This window comes from Lygodium microphyllum, chromosome 24 (genome assembly GCF_053477565.2).
Source record: "Lygodium microphyllum isolate KBCC chromosome 24, Lygodium_microphyllum_v1.1.10, whole genome shotgun sequence".
NCBI classification, from domain to species: Eukaryota; Viridiplantae; Streptophyta; class Polypodiopsida; order Schizaeales; family Lygodiaceae; genus Lygodium; species Lygodium microphyllum.
This window is the reverse complement of record NC_141158.1, coordinates 55983055-56008323: the sequence shown is the minus strand read 5'-3', so window position 1 is coordinate 56008323 and position 25269 is coordinate 55983055. Positions and strand designations below refer to the sequence as shown.

Genomic DNA, 25269 nt, shown 5'->3' with positions numbered 1-25269 from the left:
TATCAGAAGAAGCCGCCCATGTGACGATCTGTTTACCCATTGTTGCTCTTCTTGTAAAGTATAAAATCCTGATCCAAATGAATTGAGGAGGCTCGCTTCATATACAATAGCCAGTAAATTCTCTGAATCGATTCTTGCTTTTTGCTGGAACGTGCAGAATTTGTACTGCCAGCGGAATGAATCGCAGCAGTGAGCATGTAGCTTCCCATTGGAAGCAGGCACAGACAAACCTCGTTTGAGGTAGTCGATCGATTGGACTACTATGCATTGCATACACCCTGCCTTGTAGCCGTTTTACAAAGAGGGGTCATGCTAGATAGGTGTGTACCTAACAGCTATATACAATGGGAATCCAACAGCTAATCTTTTGGATGGGTGCAAGGAGCAGCTCTCCTTAATGTTGACCCACTAAGGAGTTAATGCATTGAGGAAAAAGATAATCCCTTGCCCACCATCTGTTTCCCCGAGGAAGAGCTCCACATGCTACAGTACAAAGTTGTCCAGGATATGGGCCACTACATCTGCCCCTTCTGAGTGCATTCGATATGATTTCACCTGTTCAATAGCAGCAGATCATAACAACAAATTCAGATTCTACAGTCGAAGAATGAATGATAACATCTCAAACAATGTTAATAATGTTAGGTGTTCAGGTCAAGTTCGTTTGGCCAACCAATGAACTAAAATTGAATGCCGAAAACAAAAGCGACGAGTAAATCACGCTTGCTAGAGCTTGGGGCTATGAGAAAGAGTTTGTGGTGCATGTGTCTATCTATCACTGCAGTACAAAAAATCTATGAAGTACAAGACCATCTCAGATCCAGTAACAGGAGGATATCTCTACGTAGCTCCTCTTTTTTTTGCAAGTCCATGAACTTTGCACAAGTACTAATGCAGTATTGCATTTCCAAAGCAGATCTCCATGTATGCATAGAACTTGATAGTATAAAGAGGTAAGGCTTAAGCTAAAGAGCCACCAAACCACTAAAATCTATGGATTCTCATAGCTGACAAACGTTCTCAAAGCTGTAAGACGACCGATCCAGAGATGCCTCTGCACTGGTGACTGTTGAGTGTGTTAGAAGGAATAGCCAGTAAAATGAGAGAGCTAATTTCTTTTAATATCACATGCATAAACCTACCTGCAAGGCCTGATTCCTTTTAGTATCACAGGCATAACCCTACCTGCAAGGCCTGATTTCTTTTTCTTTCACAGGCATAATCCCATCTGCAATTCCATTTCAAGCTAAGGCATGTAGAAGTTGTGCATTATAATGCTTTCCACTTACATGTTACAAGGTAGAATGTGCTAACCTCCACAGTTGTAGTTCAGCATCCTACTTGCATACAATAGACAATGCCCAATAGGCTGAACCCCATAGGCTAGGTTTGGCATCCTACTTCCAAGAGTCTACTCTTGTTTTCATATTTAACTACATGTCAATGTTGGCCCTCACCTTATGTAGTACATGCCTGAATAAATATTCCAGTCGCAGAGACATCTCCAAAAGCAATTGCATATGGTGTTATTTGTCATATGGCATCACTACAACTGTCTTAGAGGAATGCTTTGTAATACAATATGCAGCACATGTATAGGAATTTCTCATTCGGGACAATAGTTTTCAAAACACACAGAATCACTGCATACAACCACTAAGGTGGCTAAAAGAAGCTCATTTGAGATAAAGGGTAACCTATCTAACTCGTCCTCAAGTCTAAAAAGCATCTCAGAAAGGGTGCCATTGCATTCCATGCTTTGAAAGCATCAATGCCTAGTTTGGAATCTCGATGCAAACTTGGACCACACTGCACAGAAGAAAAACTATCATCAACCAGACGCTAAAGAAAGAATGATCAAGCACAGTAACCAGATGTTTATGTAATAAGAAGTCCAAAAACACCTAGCTCTTTGCACAGAAATTGAAGTTTCATAGTCCATTATGTCAAAATCCTTTTGACGTGCTCAATCATATAGCTGTAAGCTGGTTGCTTTCCTTAGCCCAACTGCCATTCTTCCAAAATAGAAATGTGCTGCTCATAGGTCCTCACAACATGGGTTGAAGATCCTTACTAGCTTCAGAAGGAATGAGAATGTCAAAATGCTAATTAGTTTTTGCCCACCTGGCAGGAATGAGGTGAAAGAGTCACAGAGTGAGAGGCATGTGTCCTCTGTTTTTTATCTCTCAGGGTCTCATACATAAATAAGAGGCTAAAATGGGTGAGTCAATTTTGCCCAATGTGCTTCACAAAAGCTACAATATACTCCCCAAGGCTATCAAATGGACCAAGACATACTTAAACTTGCCATCATGTTTGGCTTATAGTTGATATTGCACACTCTCCTTGAAAATAACCATGCTCAGAACTAATGATAACGTATGATAGAAAAATGCAGGTACTTTTCCATTTGATTCGAAATTGGTTTGGTCGAAGTTTTGCATGAATTTTGCCTCATCAGTTAGCAGCTAAGAAGATATAGTGATTTTGACTAAGGAGCTTCAGACCATAACTTTGCGAGGTGTGCCTTAAAAACACACCCATATAAATTTGATTTGCTTGAAAAAGGCTCTGCTGTATCCTTTCGCAGACCTTGATGCTCCGGGAAGTTGCCCGCCGGTCTTTCATTAAACAAGTAAACATTATACTTCTAGTGCTATCTTATCAAAATTACTGACCATCCTCAGGACTGCACAAGATTTAAAAATAGAGTATACCTGGATTGTGCTATGTGCATCAATCTTTTGTGCACTTTTAGAAAAGCTCACATCAACTCTCTGCCAGCAGACTTGTCTTAATCCTCTTATCATTTCTTCTGCATAGTGGATTATAGCAGAGTCAATATCAAGAACAACTGATGTAAAACCCAGAAAACAACTATAATAATCAAAGCTCGAATGTAAGAAAAGAAGATGAATCGAGAGCCAAACAAAAAATCTTCTAACTTTCACTCCTTACTTTCACTTTTCATGAATGATTTCACATGCATTCCAAGATATTCCGCCATCTTTATCAACCCAAACTAACTGCCACTGCTTTATATCCAGATACACAAGTCTTTGTTTAGTTTCTGTTGCATATGTCTCGTTTCTTCACACTCAGTAAGACATACAGGATCTGTACGACTATGTGACTGCAAGTGGTAGCACTAGTCCTTTCCTTCAAGTACACAAGGTATGTGGATCTATCTCACAAGATTAATATATGCAGGAAAACCACAAGATAGGTTGCGCATTACTTCCATAGGTGTCTGGAAATGATTTATAATCTTGATCTTACAACTTGGAACTGCTCTATCAAATATCTCCACACTATTTTGAATAGGGTGCATGTGACTCTTAACATGCCTAAAGCATGTGCAGAAACATCATTACATGAGTTGTAAGTATATAGATCATAATCAAAATCGAAAAACGTAGGTTGTACTATAAATGACAACCACAATAAAGGGAACGGTATGTGTGTGTGTGTGTGTGTGTGTGTGTATACACACACATTGGTCCAATTTCTTTATTGATGATCTATAGTCTTGCAGGATCAAATAATTCAAAAATTTTACAATTTGTTGATAGATCTTAAGCCTCTACTGTCATGTATCACAAGTTTCTTAATTTGAACTGACCATAACAATTAAAACGTAGCATAATTTTTACAAGAACTTAAATTCTCACCTTCAATTGGGTCTAAAGCTGGCTTTCCAATACTACTATTCTCTGTCTCTGCAGGAACATCTTCTATCTGAAAAATGTGTGGATACTTGCTGTCTATGGGTTCCTCCTTTATCTGAACAAACAAATCATGGCTTGGAATCCAGAATCACTTCAGATTAACAAGACCACAGTAAGCCACAATTTGTCTCTCTAACTGATAATTACCTCTGGCACCTCAGATTCTCGTCTGATTGTTGCAGTTCTCCAGCCCACCATGTCTTAGATAAGTTAAGTTTACAGCAATACTAGATCACAGAAGAATAATCAGCCTAAAGGTTGCCTGAAATTATTAAACTAATAAAAACAAGGATACGATCACAATTAATGTTCGCATATGCCACCCGGTGATGAAATGATCGTAATGCAGACCTGTAAACAGACAAAACTTATCATGGACTTTAAACTGCCAAAATTAGACCAAGGTTAGCATCACTGAAAGAAGAATAATATCTGTGGCCGTCAAATACTAACATGAATTTCCCTTCCGAACAATCACCAACCATGAGTTTGAGAAGCGGTTCATGATTTTCATCACCATCAGTCAGAAATAGATGCTTTCCAGTCCTTCCCACAAACCAGTGTGCACTAGTAACGGCTACTTTCTCCAAAAAAGTCAAACCACATAGGATTGGAAGCTGTGATGCAAAACAGAAAACAAGTTAGAAGAGCAGTTAGAATCTCAATTGAGCCACCAGTTGACCGATGAATGTTAGTTGAATGCCTTGATGGAATGCCATTATGTCTTGAAGTCCATGAGCTGATGATCACGAAGTGTGATGCATAGCAACTAAACTTCATTTTGACGTGTGAGGCTCTGTGAATGCAGACAATCAAAATGTTCTTAAGCAATGCATTATAATTTTCTGAGGCCTAGAGCTCATAAAATGTGCACATGCGTCCATTGTTTTCATACAGATAAAAGAAATGCTTACCTGCCTGCTTCCTCGAGATCCAATGTGCGGAGTTGCAACTGTGATAAAATTCACTGGCTTCAATCCCAGAACTGTCCCTTCCACAGGATCTGACATTTCATCGTGGGCCTCATTCGAGCTTGAGTGCATAACCTTTGGTGGACTGTAAAGTTGCCCAATTGCATATCGCGCCACTAGTCCTCCCAAAGAATGTGCTATGAAAGAAATGCTTCTCAAACTAGGTGAGCTATTGATGATTTCTTTTACCTGCAAGGTGCTTGAAAAAAAATAATGTAAAACACTTATAAAAAATTTAAAATTTTGATAAATAAGAGCAGAAACAAGCATAATCAGACCTCACTTGTAACAAAAGAAAGAAAACTTCCATTCTCTAACTAAAGAGAACATAAATACCTCTTCAGCTAACCGATGGCCCATCACATCAACTCCGTCAAATGTCAAGGTGGCACCATTACGAGCACTGCCTGGAACATGAAACTGAGTGACGTCACAACACCATATTTATTCATCTAACAGCTAAAACTTGAGGCATTGTAAAACTTACAATGTACCACCACTGAGCTTCCAAATCGTGCTTGAAACTGATCAGCAGCAAACTTCCAATCACTAGCACTACAGGGAAACCACAGCGAAAATTAGCATTAGAAAACATAAAGAAATGCAACTTGTAATATGACTCTTTAAGACTGCATTCATGCTAGCCAAGTCTAGCAGAAATGTCACATGATCACTTCCGGTTAAATTGATTTAATCACAAGCCTACTTCTAACACCCTTGCTTAGGTCTAGGTTGGTGACTCATAAGTTTTGAATATGCTAGCATTAGGCTGTGAGACGAAGGAAACCGGATTAGCAAATTTGAGGTACAACATCATAAACCAAATAGTGTGGAGCCCCATGACCCCTTCGAACTGAGAGTTTGTCCTCATATGAAAAGACTAGGAGCCCCCAATAAGTAGCATCTCAATTTGCCAATCCTGTTAGGCCGAAGTCACTCACTGAAATCTTGTATAAGCCAGTTGATGGCTTCATGGCGTTGTCACAATGCCATAAAACCTTAAGTTGCATTAGACCACCATGCAAAACATAACCCAAGGCAAATTGCTCCTAAGAGACCTCCTGTGAAGACTTCCAGAAAACAGACCATATGAACCCCCCAAAGGTGACACCCAGAAATGACAAATTAGAACACCTGAGAGCATTCCCAAGTGTACCTTCTGTATAAACATCCTCGAATGTAAGTCTTAATTTATAGTAGATAGACCTTTACATTACCCAATGTCGGAACCGTTAGTGTTCTGGCTGCTGCAAATGTCTGGCTACCAGCCTATCAGGTCACTAGCAACAAGCACCCTTGGATGCAGCTCTTTGCCAGGTCAACTTTGATGTGTCCAATCTGTTTAGTCCACCAGGCCATATTCTGCCAACGATCCAATTTGTATACAGCTTTCTACACAAAGAATGTTATTCTGGACTATTCAATTTGAGTTCAGCTTTTTGTACAAAGATGATATCCTCCAAGATTTCACCATGACTTCAGGATAGATACCATCATGGAAACATGCCACTTGACCGTTTCTCCGACTACTTGGGTCAACTTCATGAACCCATCTTGCATCTGCTCTTAAAAATATTCCACTTGAACTTTGGGAGGAAAGCCCACCTTCCTTTCTCCCATGTGCCAAATAATTTAACAGTTTGTCCCTCATTTCATGAGCCTCTGTGATGGAAAATATCACCACCCATACATATGGTCTTTTAAATCTTTCCATTTGAAATTTATGACACAAAGTCAACCTCAGTTCCTCCCATGTGCCAAATAATTGAGCCATTTGCTGCTCCTTTTAGGGGCCTTTGAAAGTGGTGGGGAATATAGTTTGCAAAGGCTTCAACATTCAAGCATTGCTTGCTATGCAAGCTACCATGAAAGCATGCACAACTTCTTGCCAGATGAACCTTGTCAGTCTTCTGTCTCCTCACTGCTGTTACATATGCATCTCATGCTAGGGCTGATTCTATCTTCCACATGCATTCTGCCATTGTATCATCATCAAAGCCTGCATTTTGAGTATTGCCCAAACAGACCTGCCTCTTCCTGCAACAAGGGCTATTTAAATTCAGCAAAACAACAGCTTTTGCTACCAGCAGCTACGTTATCATCTTCAGCCACATCCTACTCTTCCCAAAATGAGGCTTTGTTTCAGCATCCATGATAGTTCATGGCCTGTCTACAAGAAACAAGTACGCTTGTCCAGGCTTATATTGTCAAAGTGCAGCAAATGCGGAAGCGTATGGACAAGACTGAAAGAAAATGAACACGAGAGAAAAGGAGAGAGAAAAGAGACATAAGAATGCAGAAATCTGCAGGCAAGTGAGGAGGGCAAGCTGCCACCTAGGCCTAAATAGGAGGAGAATAATGCAATAAAATAATGCAGGCAGCCAGCAAAACTGCCCGACCTGATCAAAAAGCTGCCAACTACACCAAAATGAATAAAATAATCGGCGACTAATCCTCCAGCTACCACGTGCCATCATCACCTACTTGATAAAACTGCTTGTACACTGTACCTGCTGAAAATTCCCACTAACTGACAAGAATAATGAATAATGCCCTCCTAAAACTGCCCGTACACTGTGCCTGCTGAAATTGCCTAATGTCTGACAAGAATAATAAATAATGCCATCCAAAAGTACCTCGGAGAGAGAACTGACTGCACCAATGGTAACCTAAGAAATGCTAGTCCAGGGGATGACTAGTCTCTAATACCCCCTCTCAGATCCTTGATGCGGCATAAGGCTCAGGGATCTAGAGTACTATTGGAGAAGAAGCTGAGGAAGCGCCTTCGTAAACAAATCTACAATATCCTCCATCTTGCAATAAACCACGTCAATAGTTTCATCCAAGATCTTCTCTTGAATGAAATAGTACTGAATCTTAATGTGCTTGGACCTAGCATGAAACACTGGGTTCCATGCCAAAGCAATGCAACTCTCATTGTCACAATGAAGTGTCATAGGACCTATCTATGAACAACCATGCTCTCCTAGTAACCTCTGAAGCCACACTGGCATGGAGCATATGGACAAGACTAAAAGAAAATGAACACGAGAGAAAGGGAGAGAGAAAAGAGACAAAATAACACAAAAATCTGCAATCAATGAAAGCTGCTATTGGGAGATGAAAATCCCCCTCAAAGTCTAGTAAATCTCATGGCCTAAAAAGAAATGACGAAGGTCCATATCCATCATCTCGAACACCTCGTGTAGTGCAGCTCCTTGACCTTTTCAGCATGGTCACCTGTCAAAATAAGATCATCCACATAAAGCATGAACGACGCATGCCCTCCAATTGAGGTGTGGACATACAACTAGGGATCAGAAGAGGAATGGTGATACCCCAACGCCAAATCATAAGACTCCTAGATGGCAAGCATCATTACATGCTGAATGCGATAATTCTCCCCATCAAGCTTTTGATCTGAAGGAAGAGCTGGCAACACGGGGGCCTTGTAGTCCATAATAGCCTAAAAGTCTACATCAATTTTGGTCAACATTGTAAATAGAATGATCTGCACAAAAACAAGGGCAGCGCCTCTAACTCTATGAATAAAATAATCAGCAACTGATCCTCCAACTGCCATATGGCATCAACTTTGCTCCTCCGCGCACAACCTATTCACCACAGCCTCCAAAGGCTGAAAACTCAAACTTTTGTGGTGAAGTTTCCTCCCAATCAGGTCTGCCCACGATCAATCAGTCTTTCTACGCTGCTCTGATACCATGTCAGAGTGCTGCAAATGCAGAATCAAGTGGACTAGATTGAAAGAAAATGAACACGAGAGAAAGGGAGAGAGAAAACAGACAAAAGAGCGCAGAAATCTACATTAAATGGATGTTGAAATAAAGAGGGCAGATATACAAGGCTGTCAATGTATCTCCTCAACCTGTATCTCTCCACCAAAACTTGAAAAGCAAGTGAGGAGAGCAAGCTGCCACCTGGGCCTAAATAGGATGAAAATAATGCAATAAAATAACGCAGGTGGCTAGCAAAACTGACCAACCTGATAAAAAAGAAGCCAACTACATCAAAATGAATAAAATAATCAGCAACTGATCCTCCAACTGCCACATGGCATCATCACTTGCCTAATAAAATTGCCCGTACATTGTGCGTGCTGAAAATGCCCAATGACTAACAAACAATGAATAATGCCCTCCAAGAGTGCCTTTGAGAGAACTAACTGCACCAATGGTAACCTGAGAAATGCTAGTCTAGGGGGTGAGTAGTTTCTAACACATGTGACCAGCAAACTGCTGCATTTCAGCACACCAGGTAATCCACATCTGCCCTTTTTTATCCAAAGAGGGGACCCTGAAAGTCTGCAATTTCATCTCCTAGCATTGCTTGCTTACTCATCCTGTAGCACTTGTATCCTTCATCTCCTGCTTGTGACCCATGAGCCTCAGTCTGAGTTAGACAAAACATTAGGAGCTTTCAAACAGTCGTGTCCATCAGTCTTTTCTTCTGTGACAGCTGCTTTCATTTCAGGCACATTATTAGAGTGTCTAGGCTTTGTCTATGGCAGTCCCTGCTCAATCTAGCAGTCCCCAGCAATCCACATTGGACAGCAGCAATTGTGTGTTTACTTCTCTTTGCTGTACGTAGCATTTCCCAGCCTGGACAGCACTTTCCAGCATGGGCAGACATTTTACAAAGGAGGGCTTTCTTTGTTAGTCAGATTTTCATCATCTTCTGCCATCAGCCCGGCATCCTCATTGACATGGTACAAACACATGCAGGGGCTGATTGTTCACAGCCTTACATTGCATTCAGATCAGAGTTTTCTTCCTTCAGTTTTCACCTTTATTTCATCTTGACACCAAATTCCCAAGGAGTGGGCGATGCGGAGAGCGTCTAGATAGAGGAGCAACCTGTCAGAAGTGGAGCAGCGGTGGAAGCATAAACATGTGCTGAAATAAACTGCTGAAACACAAGACAAAAAGAGAAAAGAAAAGAACACGATACAGATGAGAACTCAGATGTATGCACGGGAAATGGAATCCATATATCTGAACATGAGACAGTCGCATACAACAGTGAGTCACTGGCTGCGTGGGCACTGGCACTGGCTCCTCTCTCCACAGAGTCTGCAGATGGTGAAGATGAAGTGACTGACTGAGGAGGAGCCACTGAGTATAAATAGGCTGAAAAAGTGGGGAGCAATAATACTGGTCGGACAACATTAATGCTGGCCGACTGGTGCATAAAATGCTCCACTGGCATAAAATGCCACACCAGAAAAATACCTAAAATACCTAATAAAAATGCCCAACCCAGATCAAGCTCAGACTCACACATGAGCTGACAAATACTCTGCTAACACCCTCTCTCAGATCATGAGTGATCTGATACAATACAATAGTACAATGAAAAGGGATCAGAAACTATACAACATAGAACCACCAAGGAGAACCATGGATACCCAAGCAGTGGGTGATCAAGCCACCACCAAGGTGCCTCGGAGAGAACCTGATGTCAATGTCGATCCTACCAAACACCTGAAAATAGAGAAGATCATAGCATGTCTCTGTGTCCATCACCAATGTCTCGCAGTAGCATACAAGACCAGCCTGTCAAAAATGCCTCTGAACATAGGTGACCATGGAGTCCCTGCCTTTGGCCAGACCGCCAAAGTGTCCCCTCATGTGAGCTCCAGACGAAAGCCTCCCGCTCTCTATCAGATAACCAGCTCATCGTGAACCTGGATGTCAATCCCAGCTCCAGGATTTGATTCCGCCAGACTAAAATCGATGCGTCAGGGACATCCCTCTCTGGAACCTGTGCACCTGTATAAAAGTATAGATGAGGCGCGGCTGCCCCATCTAAACACCCGCTCACACTCTCTCTGGCACAAGAGAGTCATGAGGGATGACCTCATCACCACCACTAGAAAGCAGCCGAGGAAGGGGCCACCAAGCCCTTCCCGCGATCCGAAGAAGAGGATCCCTTCCGCGCCTTGGACTTCACCTTGGTCGGAGGATCTGAGTCGGAGTCTGATGAAGAAGAGGACTCATCGGTAGAGTCAACATCCCGCTTCGTCTTCTGCTCCTTCTTCCTGGAAGCCGCTAACTTCTTGCAGTCCTTCCGCAAATGTCCCTTCTTGCCACAGTGGTAACACTGGGCCTTCGACTTCTTCTTCCCGTCACCCCTCTCTGAAGCTACATAAGCCTCACCTCCATAATGTACCGGAAGCCGCCCCTGTAATCTCAAGGATGCCTCATGGTTGTCCTCATCAAAGTCTTCAGGAAGAGGAAAAGGACGGAGAGGTCAACCAATAGCTCCACAGACGATGTACCATAGCCGCTTCTGCACAAACCAAGCTTTCATGACAGCACTCCATGTGAGATAATCAGGTCCATGTAACTTATCATCAGTGGAAGTGCACGGAGGAGCCATATGGAGAGGATAAGAAGAGAAGTAGAGAAGAGATGGAATTTAGAGAGGAAACACAGCCAAAACACAAGCACAGACTACAGAAAATGAGAGTTCACATGCAATATAACCCAAAATCTGATCAATAGAAGACAAAATCTGCTGCAGAAAGTCAAAAAATCAGTCAAAAACTGCCAAAACAGCAAAAACGGCCTGAAGTAACAGTCACCCAGCCACGAGAGACGCTGAATCAGCAAAACGCAGACTGTAAACTGCAGAAAAACAGGTAGAAAACTGTCGCCAGCAGTTGCAGATGAAAAACGCAGGCAGCAAAGGGTGCGTAGGCAGCAGAGGGTGCGGAGGCAGCAGGCGATGGCAAAACTGCAAAAAACGCAGGCTGAAAACAGCCCCAAAACAGGTCGCCTGGCTGCGACAGCAGTCGTCTGATCAGCAAGGGTACAAAACAGTCCTGAAATCAGCAAGAAAACACAGCAGAAACACAAATCCTGAAAACTGATACCATGTCAGAAGTGGAGCAGCGGTGGAAGCATAAACATGTGCTGAAATAAACTGCTGAAACACAAGACAAAAAGAGAAAAGAAAAGAACACGATACAGATGAGAACTCAGATGTATGCACGGGAAATGGAATCCATATATCTGAACATGAGACAGTCGCATACAACAGTGAGTCACTGGCTGCGTGGGCACTGGCACTGGCTCCTCTCTCCACAGAGTCTGCAGATGGTGAAGATGAAGTGACTGACTGAGGAGGAGCCACTGAGTATAAATAGGCTGAAAAAGTGGGGAGCAATAATACTGGTCGGACAACATTAATGCTGGCCGACTGGTGCATAAAATGCTCCACTGGCATAAAATGCCACACCAGAAAAATACCTAAAATACCTAATAAAAATGCCCAACCCAGATCAAGCTCAGACTCACACATGAGCTGACAAATACTCTGCTAACACGACCGCCTTCTTTTTTTTTTGGGGGGGGGGGGGGGGGGGGGTGGTTGGTTGCATACCTTCATAGGACTTCAAGTCATAACCTGTCATGAGGCACAAAAAGGCACAGTGGAATCGCACACAAGATATATCAATAAGGAATCTTTATATTCATGATATTGAAAGATACAACATTGAGGCACATCTCAGGACTAGACCCTCATGACGCCGCACATGTGAGGGTTCACCACTGAGTATAGGAAATCACACGTAGAGTGGAAACCAAGCAGAGCTCAGAGTCACTACTACTCCCAATATAGGAGTTTCTGGCTCCAACGCCATGGTATAGCTACAAAGCCCATACCCTTACACTCAACCCCACTTGATGAATTGCTGTCCTCAGCAATCTAAGGGTGATTTCTTGACTCATTTTGGGGTCTTAACACACCTTATGCTATCAAGTTAGTCAGTGTTTGCCAGTCTAAGACTTGACTCATTAACGGGGTCTTAACGCAGCCTTTTCTATCAAGCTAGTTAGTGTCTTCCACACTACGACTTGGGGGTCTTAACACAGCTTATTCTATCAAGCTCACCAAGGTCTACCCATCTAGACTTAGTTCTTTTATTCTTTGACACTCTAGTCCACCCTCGACTCAATTACATTTGAGGAGTGGAGGCTTCAGTTCCTTGGCCTCGCCGAATCTTTCTTGCTTGCTTTGTACTTAGACAAATCGGTCAGTTCAGCTTGTCTTCTCTTATGGAAGGTGCAGTCTTGGTGCATGGCACCTCTTTGGCTCTTCTTAGCCTCATTTGGAGTTGAAGTTATTGGAGGGGAATGGACTAAGTCGTCACACTTAGACCAGATTTTGGTTTGCGGAAGTAGAGGTATCCTTGAAGTTCTTGGGGTGATGCCCATATATGTGGTGCGCGGTGTGTCACAGATTCATAGGATTGGGATGACAACTCCTTGCACTGCTTGCGGCCTAAATGTCGAGATCTCAATCTTTGCTAGCATTGAGTATGGTCCCAACATGTTCCATAGCCCAAAGACATTCACCTTAAGAGTGAGTTGGAGAGTTCTCCATGGCTCAACTAGCAAGGTTCCCTTCCATGGCACTAAGTTACCTTGATTGGACCATATTGCAAGCACTCCCTTATGCTCTCCCTTCTTTGAGACTAAGGGTTTGCCTCTTCGGGCTCAAAGGCATAGCCACCAATGACTCCATTGCTGAAGTGCACTTGGTTCCTACTTTGATCCAAGTTACTAGGATGGAACGTGGCCTTGGATCAAAAGCTTAGTTTGCTTCGTCGTTAGCCACGAGTTGAGTTCGGGGTGTTTTGGAAGCATCTTCATTCTCGTCTCTCATCCTAGCTCTAGCGGCCTACCTCTGTTTCTTGGCATTTGGTTTCGTCTTCTTCTTTGTCTCATTCTCGTTCTCTTCCTTCTCTATCTTTTGCTCTTATTCTTCCTTCTTGTCTTCTATATTTTCCTCTTTCGCCTTCCTGCCTTGATCTATCTTTTCTTGCTCTCCTTGTTCTAGCCTTTCTTCTTCCTTTGGCTTCCTAGCTCTCTATACTTGTTCTTTCAACTTGCTTTCTTCATCTTTCTCTACTTGCTCGATCTTTTTCCTAACTTTCTTCTTCTTGTTTTCTTCTACTTGTTTCCTCATATCTTGCTCTAGCTTTTCTTTCTCTTCTAGTTTCTTCCTAGCTAACTCTACTTGCTTTTCTATCTCTTTTCTTCTCTTTCTTATCTCATCTTTTCCTTTATCTTCTCTCTAGCTCCATCTAACAAATCTTTTTCTTCCTCTTTTCTATCATCTTTTTCTATCTCATCCCATATTTGCATGATTCTCTCCTTCAACTCTTTTCCTAGACTATCATCATTGAACTGTGAGGGTTTGATTGGTTGTTGGGGTTGGGGATGTCAGGGTCAAGGTGTTCCAAGATCTAGGCTGAGCTCCTCCTCACCCTTCACTTCTTCCTTGGGTTGTTGGGGTAGAGGTATTCCAAGATTTGGGCTAAGCTCATCCTCCCCCTTTTCTTTTTTCTTCTCTTCTAATTCCTCTCTTCTTTCTTTTCTTTCACCTTTATTGTCATCTAAAGTAGAAGAGTTAGCTCCATGTAGCGAATGCCCTACCCCAAGTGCTTTTGCCCTTCCATTCTCATCTTCTATTTCTATCTCCTCATCTACTTCTTCTTCATCAAAGGCATCCCATGCCTCACAAGAGGGGGACCAACCTAGCCTCACCCTCAATCTCAATGGGTGGAGGTGTTCCAAGATCAGGATCGAGCTCATCCTCCCCCTTCTCTTCTTCTAGCACCGGTTCTTCTTTCAACTAGGCTCCAACCTGCGGATGCAATGGTTCATCCTTCTGACATGTCCACCTTGCTTCATCTTCTTTTCTGTATTCTAACTCCGTCATAATATTTTCTACCTTTGAACTCACATCCACTTTCCATCCTTCTCCCTTCATATAATATTCCATCATCTCTTCTTCTCCTTGAACTCCTTCGGGTTGGCATCCTTCGGGATAGGGATAGTCGATGTAGAGGTATTCTCCTTCTGGGTGGTAGTCTATGGAAACATCTTCAGGTGGTCTTTCGGGTAGTAGTCAGGGTAGTAGCCGTCGGCTCCTTGTTGGGGAGGAGGTATTCCAAGATCTGGGTTGAGCTCATCCTCTCCCTGGTCTTCATCTTCATCTTCATCTAACCATAATTCTTCATCTTCTTTCACCTATTTTTGCTTTTCTTGACTCCTTGATCCTTTGGTTGGCTTTACTTCATTCTTCAGCTCTTGGACTCTTTTGGCCCGCATCTGCTTCAAGTATGGTTCGGCCCTCTCTTTGGCTCCTACAGCTCCAGAGGCAGTCTCCCCCAGTCCCACCTCAACATGATTTTCTCTTGCAATTCCATGTCAAGGTCTCACGCCCTCTTCACTTGCCACAACCTAGCTCTCTCTCGCACCATGATCAACTGGTAGTCAACCTCCTCCAAGTCTTCATCCAGCTCTTCAGCCTTCTCTTCGAGATTGTGCAACACATCTATTCCTTGTTGGGTCTTCCTTAGCACTTTGATGGTCTTTTTCGTCTACTTGATCAATTTGAGCCATAGCTCTCTTTTTGTATATGATTTTGAGCCAGTGACATAGCTCGTCTTCCTCTTCAAAGAAAGTGTCCTCCCACAGCCTCAACTCTTTCCAAGACATTTTTGAATGGTATGTCGCGCGTCCTTATCATGCCATGGCTCCCTCTCAACTCTATTGGCACATCAAGTTCTCTTCCAATTTTCAGCAACAAGTAACACGGCCGTGGGGCATCGCACCACGTTGTGTCGCGTCGTGTCAAGTTGGGGTCGTCGCGTCGCGTTGCACGACATGTTATGGTAGTATCTCTTCCACGTCCGTGAGTCTGCTCCCCTCTCAAGCTAGTGTGCTACGTGCTAGAGTTGCTCTGATACCAAGTGTTACGGACCTTCCCGAGACTTCAAGCCATAACATGTCATGAGGCACAAAAAGGCACAGCGGAATGGCACACAAGATATATCAATAAGAAATCTTTATATTCATAATATCGAAAGATACAATATTGAGGCACATCTTAGGACCACACCCTCGTGACACTGCACATGTGAGGATTTACCACTATTCATAATATCGAAAGATACAATATCGAAAGATAGTGTCAAAAATAACAGGTATACTCTAATACCATGTCAAAATAAGCGACAATGCAAAGAGATAGTAGGGTGTGCAAGGAGTAACACAAAGTGTGTACGGCAAACACTAAGAGAGAAGAGAAACTTAGAAACACAAGAAGAACACGGTGATGATACACTAAATCATACTATGAGAAGAAAAGTTGATACAACGGAGCCGAAGCTCAAAAGATAACTGCACTGTCCTGCCTAAATCAAGCGGCAGCACCTATGAAAAATCTGCACAACGAAGGGATTAAAATGCAATTCTCCGCGCAGTGGGCTATCGAAGTAATCACTGGAAGGTGAAGATAGCTGAGAGGGAGCAGACCTGGTCCTCTGATGCTGTCAAAGATGCGAAAGATGATCACTAGCTGTCGAGAAAGAGTGCAGTCCTCTGATGCCAAGGAGTTACCTAGGCAGCAAAACGCAAATCCAAGAGTATCAAAGTTGTCAAACGTAGGGAGAGCAACCCAGATGATGACGCCAAATGAATAACGATAACGTAAGATGATGGAAAATGAACTAGGCTACAAAAGCACAAGTCCCAGCAACCTTTGTGATGACAAACGAGTGATGCCAGGTGATGGAGGAGCCAAGCTACAAAAGCACAAGTCCCAAAATCCCCTATGATAGATGAGTGATGAAATCACTGACGCTAGGTGGTGTAAACTGCCGCCAGAGGTTAGGATACTGATGCTTGTTAGAAGATAGGCATAGAAACCCACTGTAAGCAAGGGAATATAAGGGCAGATGAGTGTGAATAGCCCTAGCGGCAGGGGAAACCCTAACCCTAGCTGGCAAAGGGCTATATAAACAGCCTTTGGGTCACTATCAAGGTGTGAGAGAGTGTACCCAAGTTGTACTCTAAGCAACTTAGTAAGCAAGATTTCATTCTTGTACTTTGAGCTCTCTTCTCCCTCTTGTGCACACATTCTACTGCTGCAAACTCTGATTCTTAACATGGTATCAAAGCCATCTCTAATCTTCTCAGCTTCCCTCAGCATCAGTTATCACTAAGTGCACATGAGCTACCATTTTCTTCATCCTATCCTTCTTTCCTCCATAGCTGCCTGCAACCTACCTCCATTGGAGGACTTGAGGAGGACAAAGGAGGCCATATTAGCCTGAGCTTTCTTCTGGAGATCTTTTCCCCACATCAGGGCGCAGCTCCTCGTCAGTTCAAACCCTGACATTGTCCACGTGTGAGGCCAGCATTGTCAAGATCCCAGAAACGGCGCAGTTTCTGACAACGTGGCGTCTCCTGACCTGGCGCGGGCAGCAGGCGGTGCAATCTCAGCCACCACCATAGGGCTTTGATAGTCCCCCCAAGTGGGCTATCCTCAGCTAAGAGGACTCTGAGAAATTCATCCTCTGTTGGCTGCTACAAGCCAAACCCTAACTGTGTTTTTTTGGGCAGCCATAGCCAACAAGCTCCAAGCTTGACATTTTGGCATTTTTACACTCTAAGCTTCATTAACAATGATTCTAATCACTAAAGCAGAGTCTCTGAACCCTATTCCAGAGTCTAAAGCTCTTGGGCATGCTCAATGGACATCACCAAGCATCGGGAAGCCGACTTCCAACCGGGTTCCATTCAAGCACTTCACTAAGCTTGACAATAGTGTTCTTTTAACACTAATCATAAGTCATCAGGTTAATTGCTTGCTAGGCATTCATTAAAACCCAGTGAGTTTTTTTATTCCTCTTCATATATTGTTGTAAGGTTATGTGTAAAATGAACACATAGACCGTTATGCACAAGAAGTGTATTGCATACCGTGAGTGACTTTGTCTCGAGTACATTGGTCAGTGAAATCAATAGCATGAGTGTCATCATACTCTCCTCGGAATCATCAGCAACAAGCATTGAGATCATAGACAAACCGTGTCCAACACAAGCTTTATCCACTAAGCCGTACCACAAGGAGGAGCCTGAAGTCCAGTCTAGGTTTACTTCATTAAAACCTAAAAAGACTATTAAACCACGGAAGAAGCTTGCTCATAAGAAAGGACCACCAAAGTCATACTTTGAAATATTACACTTATATGATTTTCAGCATTTCTCTTCATTGCAACTTTGACTTCACTTTGTCTAATTTGCTTCCGCATTCAATGAAAAGTTTGTAAGGGACTAGGCACTGCCCTTGACCTAACAAGTGGTAAGACCTTCCCAATGACCACAACATATGCTGATGTCCGTCCTCAAATTCGAAAGTTTGATGGTAAGGATTTCCATCCATGGCAGGTACTCATAAAATACAAAATGATGGAGAGAGGGTATTGGCCTCTTATTCAAGGCAGTAGAGCTGTAAACTCTGCAAATATGATTGATATAGAGGATGACCAACGTGCTCAAGCAATCATAATGCTACACTTAGATGAATCCCTGATTCATCATGTTGATCAACTAAACACTGCTAAAGAAAAATAGGATGAGCTTGAAAAGCTCTATGGAGCCACTGGCAAAAATACTAAAATCTTCCTTAAAATTGAATTCTTTAGCTTGGAATATCGTTCAGGAGAAGATTTGGGAAAATTCATTTCTCATATGAAGGGACTTATGGCACAGCTTGCTTCTGTACAAGCTCCAATACTTGAAGAAGATGCTATTGCTATTCTCCTAAAAGCTGTAAAACAGGTGTTTCCTACTCTTGTAACCACTCTCACCAACATTCCAGATCCTACTTTGGCAAGTACCATTCAATCCTGTTTGGATGAAGAAAAGAGGAACCACAAAGAAAGCAGCAACAGTTAGGCAACTTCAAATTCCCGTGAACAAGTATAGGTTCATACAATTCTCACTAAATGTTCTTTCTATAAGAAAAAAGGATATCTTGTAAACAACTGCTGGAAGAAGTATCCCGAGAAGATGAAATGTAACAAATGCAAGAAGACAGGGCATATCACTAGTAAATGCGCCAACACTCCTGAAATACCCAAAGAATTGGTGGCCAACTATATCTCCAATTCATCTAAAGATCGACTGTTTTGACTATTTAAATCATCTACCTAAAACAACCTTGTAAGCCTGATTTATAAAGGCATCCCAAAAAGGGGGGGAATCTCTTACATGCCTTGTAATCCAATGCTACCCTGGCATTGAGGGGGGGTGTTAGAAGATGGGCATAGAAACCCACTGTAAGCAAGGGAGTATAAGGGCAGATGAGTGTGAATAGCCCTAGGGGCAAGGGAAACCCTAACCCTAGCTGGCAAAGGGCTATATAAACAGCCTATGGGTCACTATCAAGGTGTAAGAGAGTGTACCCAAGTTGTACTCTAAGCAACTTAGTAAGCAAGATTTCATTCTTGTACTTTGAGCTCTCTTCTCCCTCTTGTGCACACATTCTACTGTTGCAAACTCTGATTCTTAACAATGCCAAGCTGGAGATGATGACTCTAAGCAAGGAGAAGACCTCCAAAATGAAAAACACATGTGCAGGTGGAGCCTGAAGGAGAAGGTGCTAACGCCAACAAGCAGATGATGGTGACACTAGGTGGAAGATGATCCAAACGAAAGTGTTGATGCTGGAACAAGGTGCCTGAAGTAGAAGAGAAAGGATAAAGGCAACCATGAGCCACGAACCGCAGTGTTCTTTGAAAGGGATGTGAGGGCAGTGGAAGGGGCTAGTGAGAGAAGGGAAGTGTGGTGACCAAAGAAGGTGGTGAAGAATGACTGAAGAGAGAGTGGTGGAATGAATGAAGTGATTGCCTATTTATAGGCATAAGCTGTCTAGGGTGGTACACCACTGTGTGGGCGCCCACTAAAAGAGTGGCCAAAATGTGGACACTAGCCCTTTTTGGGGCTATCCGTGCAAAACCCTAAATAAAGTGTGTAAACTAAAGAAGTGGTTTCTCGACACCCCCTCTCAAGCCCAAAAAGGGATGAAGAAAGAGGAACGAAGAGAGAAATGATGAAGAAGAAGAGGATCTCAGAGATCCAAGATACACCTGAAAGGTAACCTATGGTAAGGAACAGTAGACGAAATGAACTATAGAACCTAACTCCACCTCAAGGGAGAAGCCACTAGCTTCGTAACTCCATGATGGAAGGGATTCGAAGGTCTCGTCTCCAAGTTGCTGCTAAATCTCCAAGGCCCTAATCTAGGTGGACTCTGAAGATCGTGGATATCCGTACGAGAAATGACTGCTCGAAGATAGCCATCCCAAAAGAGTAAAGGGTGGGTGACGAACTTCATGATGAGTAGGTGCCCCCCCTGAGGGTGGAGGTACAGGGGCCCCCTCTAATGCTGAAGAAGCAGAAGCACTCTTTAAGGGCAAAGAGAGTACATCCCCCTCTAAAGCCCTCTTGGTGAGAGACTGGGAATCTAAAAACTCATGGATCATAGACTTCGAATCATTTGATGTACGAAGGAAGTACCGCCAATTGTGACGAAGAAGGTATCTAGGGTATCTAAGAGATCAAAGAACTCCCAAAGGTGGCCTCTCAAACCTCAGTAATCGAGGGTGGGGAAAGGTGAGGCTCATGCGGAGCCAAGGGTGGGCAATAGTCACTCTCTCTCAATAGAGCGGACAGCAAAGCTGAAGTAATGGAGGGTGTCGAACAATCACTCTCTCTCAAAGGAGCAAACTACTGAGGGGACGATAGCCAACAATCACTGTCTCTTGGAGGAGCGGACTGCAGAACTGCGGGTTGTCGAGGTGGCATTTCTGAAACCCTAGAAGAAGTAGAAGCAACCTCCGTAGCGCATAGAAGCGGTCGCGAGAGGAGGATGTGTTACTAGTCAATCCTCCTATGGCTCAAAAGGGCTTAGTGCGCATCGAATGTGTCTTATTGCCTTGAGCATAAAAAGCTAAAAGCCGGTGCAGAATAAACTCTATGGCCCAGAAGGGAGAGATCAAAGAGATCAAAGAACTCCCAAAGGTGGCCTCTCAAACCTCAGTAATCGAGGGTGGGGAAAGGTGAGGCTCATGCGGAGCCAAGGGTGGGCAATAGTCACTCTCTCTCAATAGAGCGAACGGCAAAGCTGAAGTAATGGAGGGTGTCGAACAATCACTCTCTCTCAAAGGAGCAAACTACTGAGGGGACGATAGCCAACAATCACTGTCTCTGGAGGAGCGGACTGCAGAACTGCGGGTTGTCGAGGTGGCATTTCTGAAACCCTAGAAGAAGTAAAAGCAACCTCCGTAGCGCATAGAAGCGGTCGCGAGAGGAGGATGTGTTACTAGTCAATCCTCCTATGGCTCAAAAGGGCTTAATGCGCATCGAATGTGTCTTATTGCCTTGAGCATAAAAAGCTAAAAGCCGGTGCAGAATAAACTCTATGGCCCAGAAGGGAGAGGTAGTACAATGAGTGCCTGGGGGTAGATGCATATACTCCGACGAGGTAGGGAACAAAGGTCCATGATGGCGGCAAGCATCAGTGGGGGTGCGGGTGATGCCGGAAGAGGAGCATCCAATGGTTTGTCCATCTACCTGGGAAGAAGTCATAACACCAAAGTGTCAACCTGTAAAAGGGAGGCTAGGTGGGAGAGAAAGAGAAGGGTGTCTCTGTCTCTAAGTGATGTAGCAGAAATGAAGGGGAAAATCAGTAGATGATGCCAAACCCGCAACCTATCTTTGCCTTCTCTAATGAACAAGGTCTTTAGCTCTCTAAGCTCCTGCACTCTAATACCATGTCAAAAATAATAAGTACGCTCTGATACCATGTCAAAATAAGCAACAATGCAAAGAGATAGTAGGGTTTACAAAGAGTGACACAAAGTGTGTACGACAAATACTAAGAGAGAAGAGAAACTCAAAAACACAGGAAGAACACAGTGATGATATATTGAATCATGCTATGAGAAGAAAAGTTGATACAGCAGAGCCGAAGCTCAAAAGATAATTGCACTATCCTATCCGAATCAGGCGGAAGCACCTATGGGAAATCTGCACAGCAAAGGGAGCAAAATGCAGTCCTCCAAGTAGTAGGCTATTGAAGTAATCACTAGAAGGTGAAAGACAACTATGGAGGGAGCGGACCATAGTCCTTTGATACCGTCAAACATGTTAATGATGATCACCAATTGTCGACGGAGCAAACCGTAGTCCTTTGATGTCAGGGAGTGACTGGGCATCAAAATGCAAATCCGAGAGTGTTGGAGCTATCAAACGTAAGGAGAGCAGCCCAGATGCTAATGCCAAGTGGATAATGATGACACCAGATGATGGAGGATGAACCAGGGTGCAAAAACGCAGGTCTTAGTAGCCTCTGTGATAGACAAGTGATGGCAAGTGATGGAGGAGGAGCCAAGCTGCAAAAATGCAAGTCCCAACAGCCCCTTTGATAGATGAGTAATGAAATCACTGATGCTAGGTGGTGTAGACTGCCACCAAAGGCTAGATTGCTAACATCAAGTTGGAGACGATGATGCCAGGCAAAAATAAGACCTCCAAAATGAAAAACGCAGGTGAAGGTGGAGCCTGAAGGAGAAGGGTGCTGACACCAAGCAAACGATGGTGTACACCAGGTGGAAGATGCTCCAAACACAAGGCCTGATGCTAGAACAAGGTGCCTAAAGCAAAAGAGGAAAAGTGAAGGCAGCCATGAGCCACATACCACAATGTCCTCCTAAAGGGGTGTGAGGGTAGTGGAAGGGGCTGATGAGAGAAGGGTAGTGGTGGTGGTGACCGAAGAAGGTGGTAAAGAATCACTGAAGAGAGAGTGGTGGAATGAATGAAGTGATTGCCTATTTATAGGCATAAGCTGTCTAGGGTGGTGCACCACTGTGTGGGCGCCGACTGAAAAAGTGGCCAAAGTTTCTCAACAGTTATAGCCTACAGGTTATAGCCTACACCTCCTAGATGGGCAGTGGGGGCAGGCAGCCTTCAGGCAGGTGGGCAGGTGGCAGTGCGACAGACAGACAGACAGGCAGCCTCGGGCAGCATGCCAGTCAGACGGCAGTCACAACCAGCCTATCACATGGCAGACTGCAGTTGTCCAGTTTCAGCTGGCTGACCTGCTCCTCTTTGTTCCCCAGCAGCCTGTTTAGTTAGTTTCCAGCCGGGGCCCTGCATGGTCTTGTACTTAGTAGCTATATGTGAAAGTGACATTCCTGCTGAGTGCAAAAGGTTCTTCTATTTCCAAATTCCTCATGCTTCTGCACCATTTGTGTTCCTTAAGCATTCAAAAATGCCAGTGATATAAGAGGGGTAAGTAACAATTTGGTCATTTCCTACTTGTGAGTCATGGGCTTCATCACTACATCAACAGGAGGTTAGGAGCTCTATCCATAGCAGTTTTGGATGCCTACTTGTTTTGTGTGTCTCTTTGGAAGGCTTCCATTGCCAGAAAAACTACGAACAGCTTTCTTCAAGTACACTGTGTACAAGTAGAGACTATTGACAGTCTCCAATGTGATACTTTTGAATGTGGATTAGTACATGCATCACTCAAATAAGTGCCAAATGAGTTGTCTGATCCAAGTTTTAAAAATCAGTTAGTGCAATGTCATAATTGACCAGCCATGATCCTTGGTCCATAATGAGCTCTATGAGAATCATTAAGCTAAGACTATGGGAATTCTGAACTAACATGCAGATTCGCACAACAAGGTTTGCTGATAATCTCTATGAAGTCAGGTGCAGCAATTCATGCGTATCAACTATTGGTAGATGTAACATGCACTGCACTACAGATGCTGAAATTTTGCATGCATAGCCTGCCACAGGTAGGGATGCACCAAGCAAAACAAGGTGTAAGGAAAAGTTTATAGCATGTGAAAGGTCGATTGTGTGAAGCTGCTGTGTGGCACTTTAGTGCCCCACTCATGGGTTGATAAGCTGAACTTTGGGCTGCAACACTGAATCTTCCAAGGAGAAAAAAGACAAAAAAAAATCTACATGTTCATGTGATTAAGAAAGTATTTGGTGCACTGTCGTGGTCGTTCCATCCTGTTTGTGGCACTGTAACTTTGAAGCAATGCTGAATGATTCAAAGCTGTGCCCGATCAATGGCTAACAGCGCTACAGGCCTTAGAAGATGAGGAAGTAGTATAAGTCGTCATAGTAATCCGGTCACATGCAGAACTGCTCAGAAATTTGCCAAAGTAGCATGTTCTGTTGCTCTAAACCCTGTACCAACTGTGCAGAAACTTGTGCAAGCTTATACTTTGGTTCTAAAAAACAGGGAGCGTTAGATAAAACTAGCCCTTTCTCAAAATGCCAGCTTCAAAAGCTCAAATTCAGCAATGCAGTGAAATCAGAGCAAATTCCTACTTCAATGGAAATTAAGGGTGGCAATGAGGGGGACGAGACACACCTGCCAATGATGCCATTGACCATGATGATGAGATGGCGGGGAGGGGACGGATGGGAGAGAAGCTGAAGGCCTGGATCCGCGCATCGCGAGCCGTCTTCCTCTCCAGAAGACGTGCCATTGGACTGATCGGACTGGGAATTCCCCAGCTCTGCGGTGTATTAGACACAGAGAGAGAGAGAGAGAGAGAGAGAGAGAGAGAGAGAGAGAGTAATGAATAGATAGATTGAACGATGAATGCAGCCTACTGCGGTGATACTCTCCTGTTCAACAATCGGCCCGCGGCGACAGAAAGGAAGAAAGAACTGCAAGAAGAAGGTTCAAGGGGTTTATATATATACCGATTTATAATTTTTTGCTGATCTATTTACTTAAATTTTTTTCAAACGGATATGGCTTTTATTGTTATTTTCTTCCTTGTCGGTCTTGCTTTGACACCACGTGTCCCTGCCCTCTCTTTAAATCTTTTCATGCATTTTTCCCCTCTCACGACCTGCAACGTGTCCCCTTCTGGTTCGCCGTTACTGGCCCTTCCAGGATGTCTGACCGGGCGTTCACGCTCATGGAACCAAGGCCGCTGACACATCGCCAGCTCGCTGCCCGCCCACCTTGAAAATTTTAAAAGCTAGGCATAACATGCTTACACATCGCCACCCACCCACTTTGAAAATTTTAAAAATTAGGCATAACATGCTTACATACCAAAACGGTCCCATCAACTTCAAATGTGCATATGTGGGATAGTGGCTAAACTAATGACCTTACACAATGTTGGTCCGAGTCCAAATCTCACTTAAAGCAATCTTCTTTTAGCGAGAGGATCCTTTGTCTCTACATGCCTTGGGCACAAATGCTGCACCTTAGGAAGGGGATGTTGCCCACCTTAACTTGGCCACAACTTGTAAAAAGTAGAACCAATTAATTTCTACCACATGGCATTATGCTCCTACAATTTTGAGGGTGGGCAGGGGTTTGTACTCGGTGTGTAGTTAGCCTAATTTCTATGAGCGTGCAACTCTACACAACAAACAACCCAAATCCCCAATGCAATGTATAAAGAAAAGTGTTTGTCACAAGCATCACAAAATCCTTAAACCTATAATAGAAGAGAGATGTGCATTGTAGGTTGAACAAACAACCCAAATCCCCAATGCAATTTATAAAGAAAAGTGTTTGTCACAAGCATCACAAAATCCTTAAACCTATAATAGAAGAAAGATGTGCATTGTAGGTTGAAGGTTTTTACAAACCTACAATGGATTGCCAAGAAAGCAAGAGACTTCATGTTC

General features: G+C 43.5%; 1 protein-coding gene across 5 annotated transcripts; it reads right to left on the bottom strand.

The window, feature by feature from the left end:
* Positions 1–24268, bottom strand: LOC148015116 (lipid droplet phospholipase 1-like). Of its 5 annotated transcripts, XM_087665432.1 has the most exons (11): positions 23984–24268; positions 5187–5254; positions 5036–5106; positions 4643–4888; positions 4182–4345; positions 4024–4079; positions 3876–3928; positions 3672–3783; positions 2718–2815; positions 1698–1809; positions 1–555 (listed from the first exon to the last, which is right to left on the bottom strand). In XM_087665432.1, exons 1-10 carry the CDS (start codon positions 24004–24006, stop codon positions 1702–1704), a joined length of 999 nt encoding a protein of 332 aa, XP_087521558.1. In that variant the 5' UTR covers positions 24007–24268; the 3' UTR covers positions 1–555; positions 1698–1701. The 5 variants fall into 5 exon arrangements, with proteins under 5 accessions (XP_087521558.1, XP_087521560.1, XP_087521557.1 ...); XM_087665434.1 differs by lacking the exon at positions 1698–1809; XM_087665431.1 differs by lacking the exon at positions 1–555 and having other exon boundaries at positions 566–1809.
* Positions 24269–25269: the final 1001 nt, after the last annotated feature.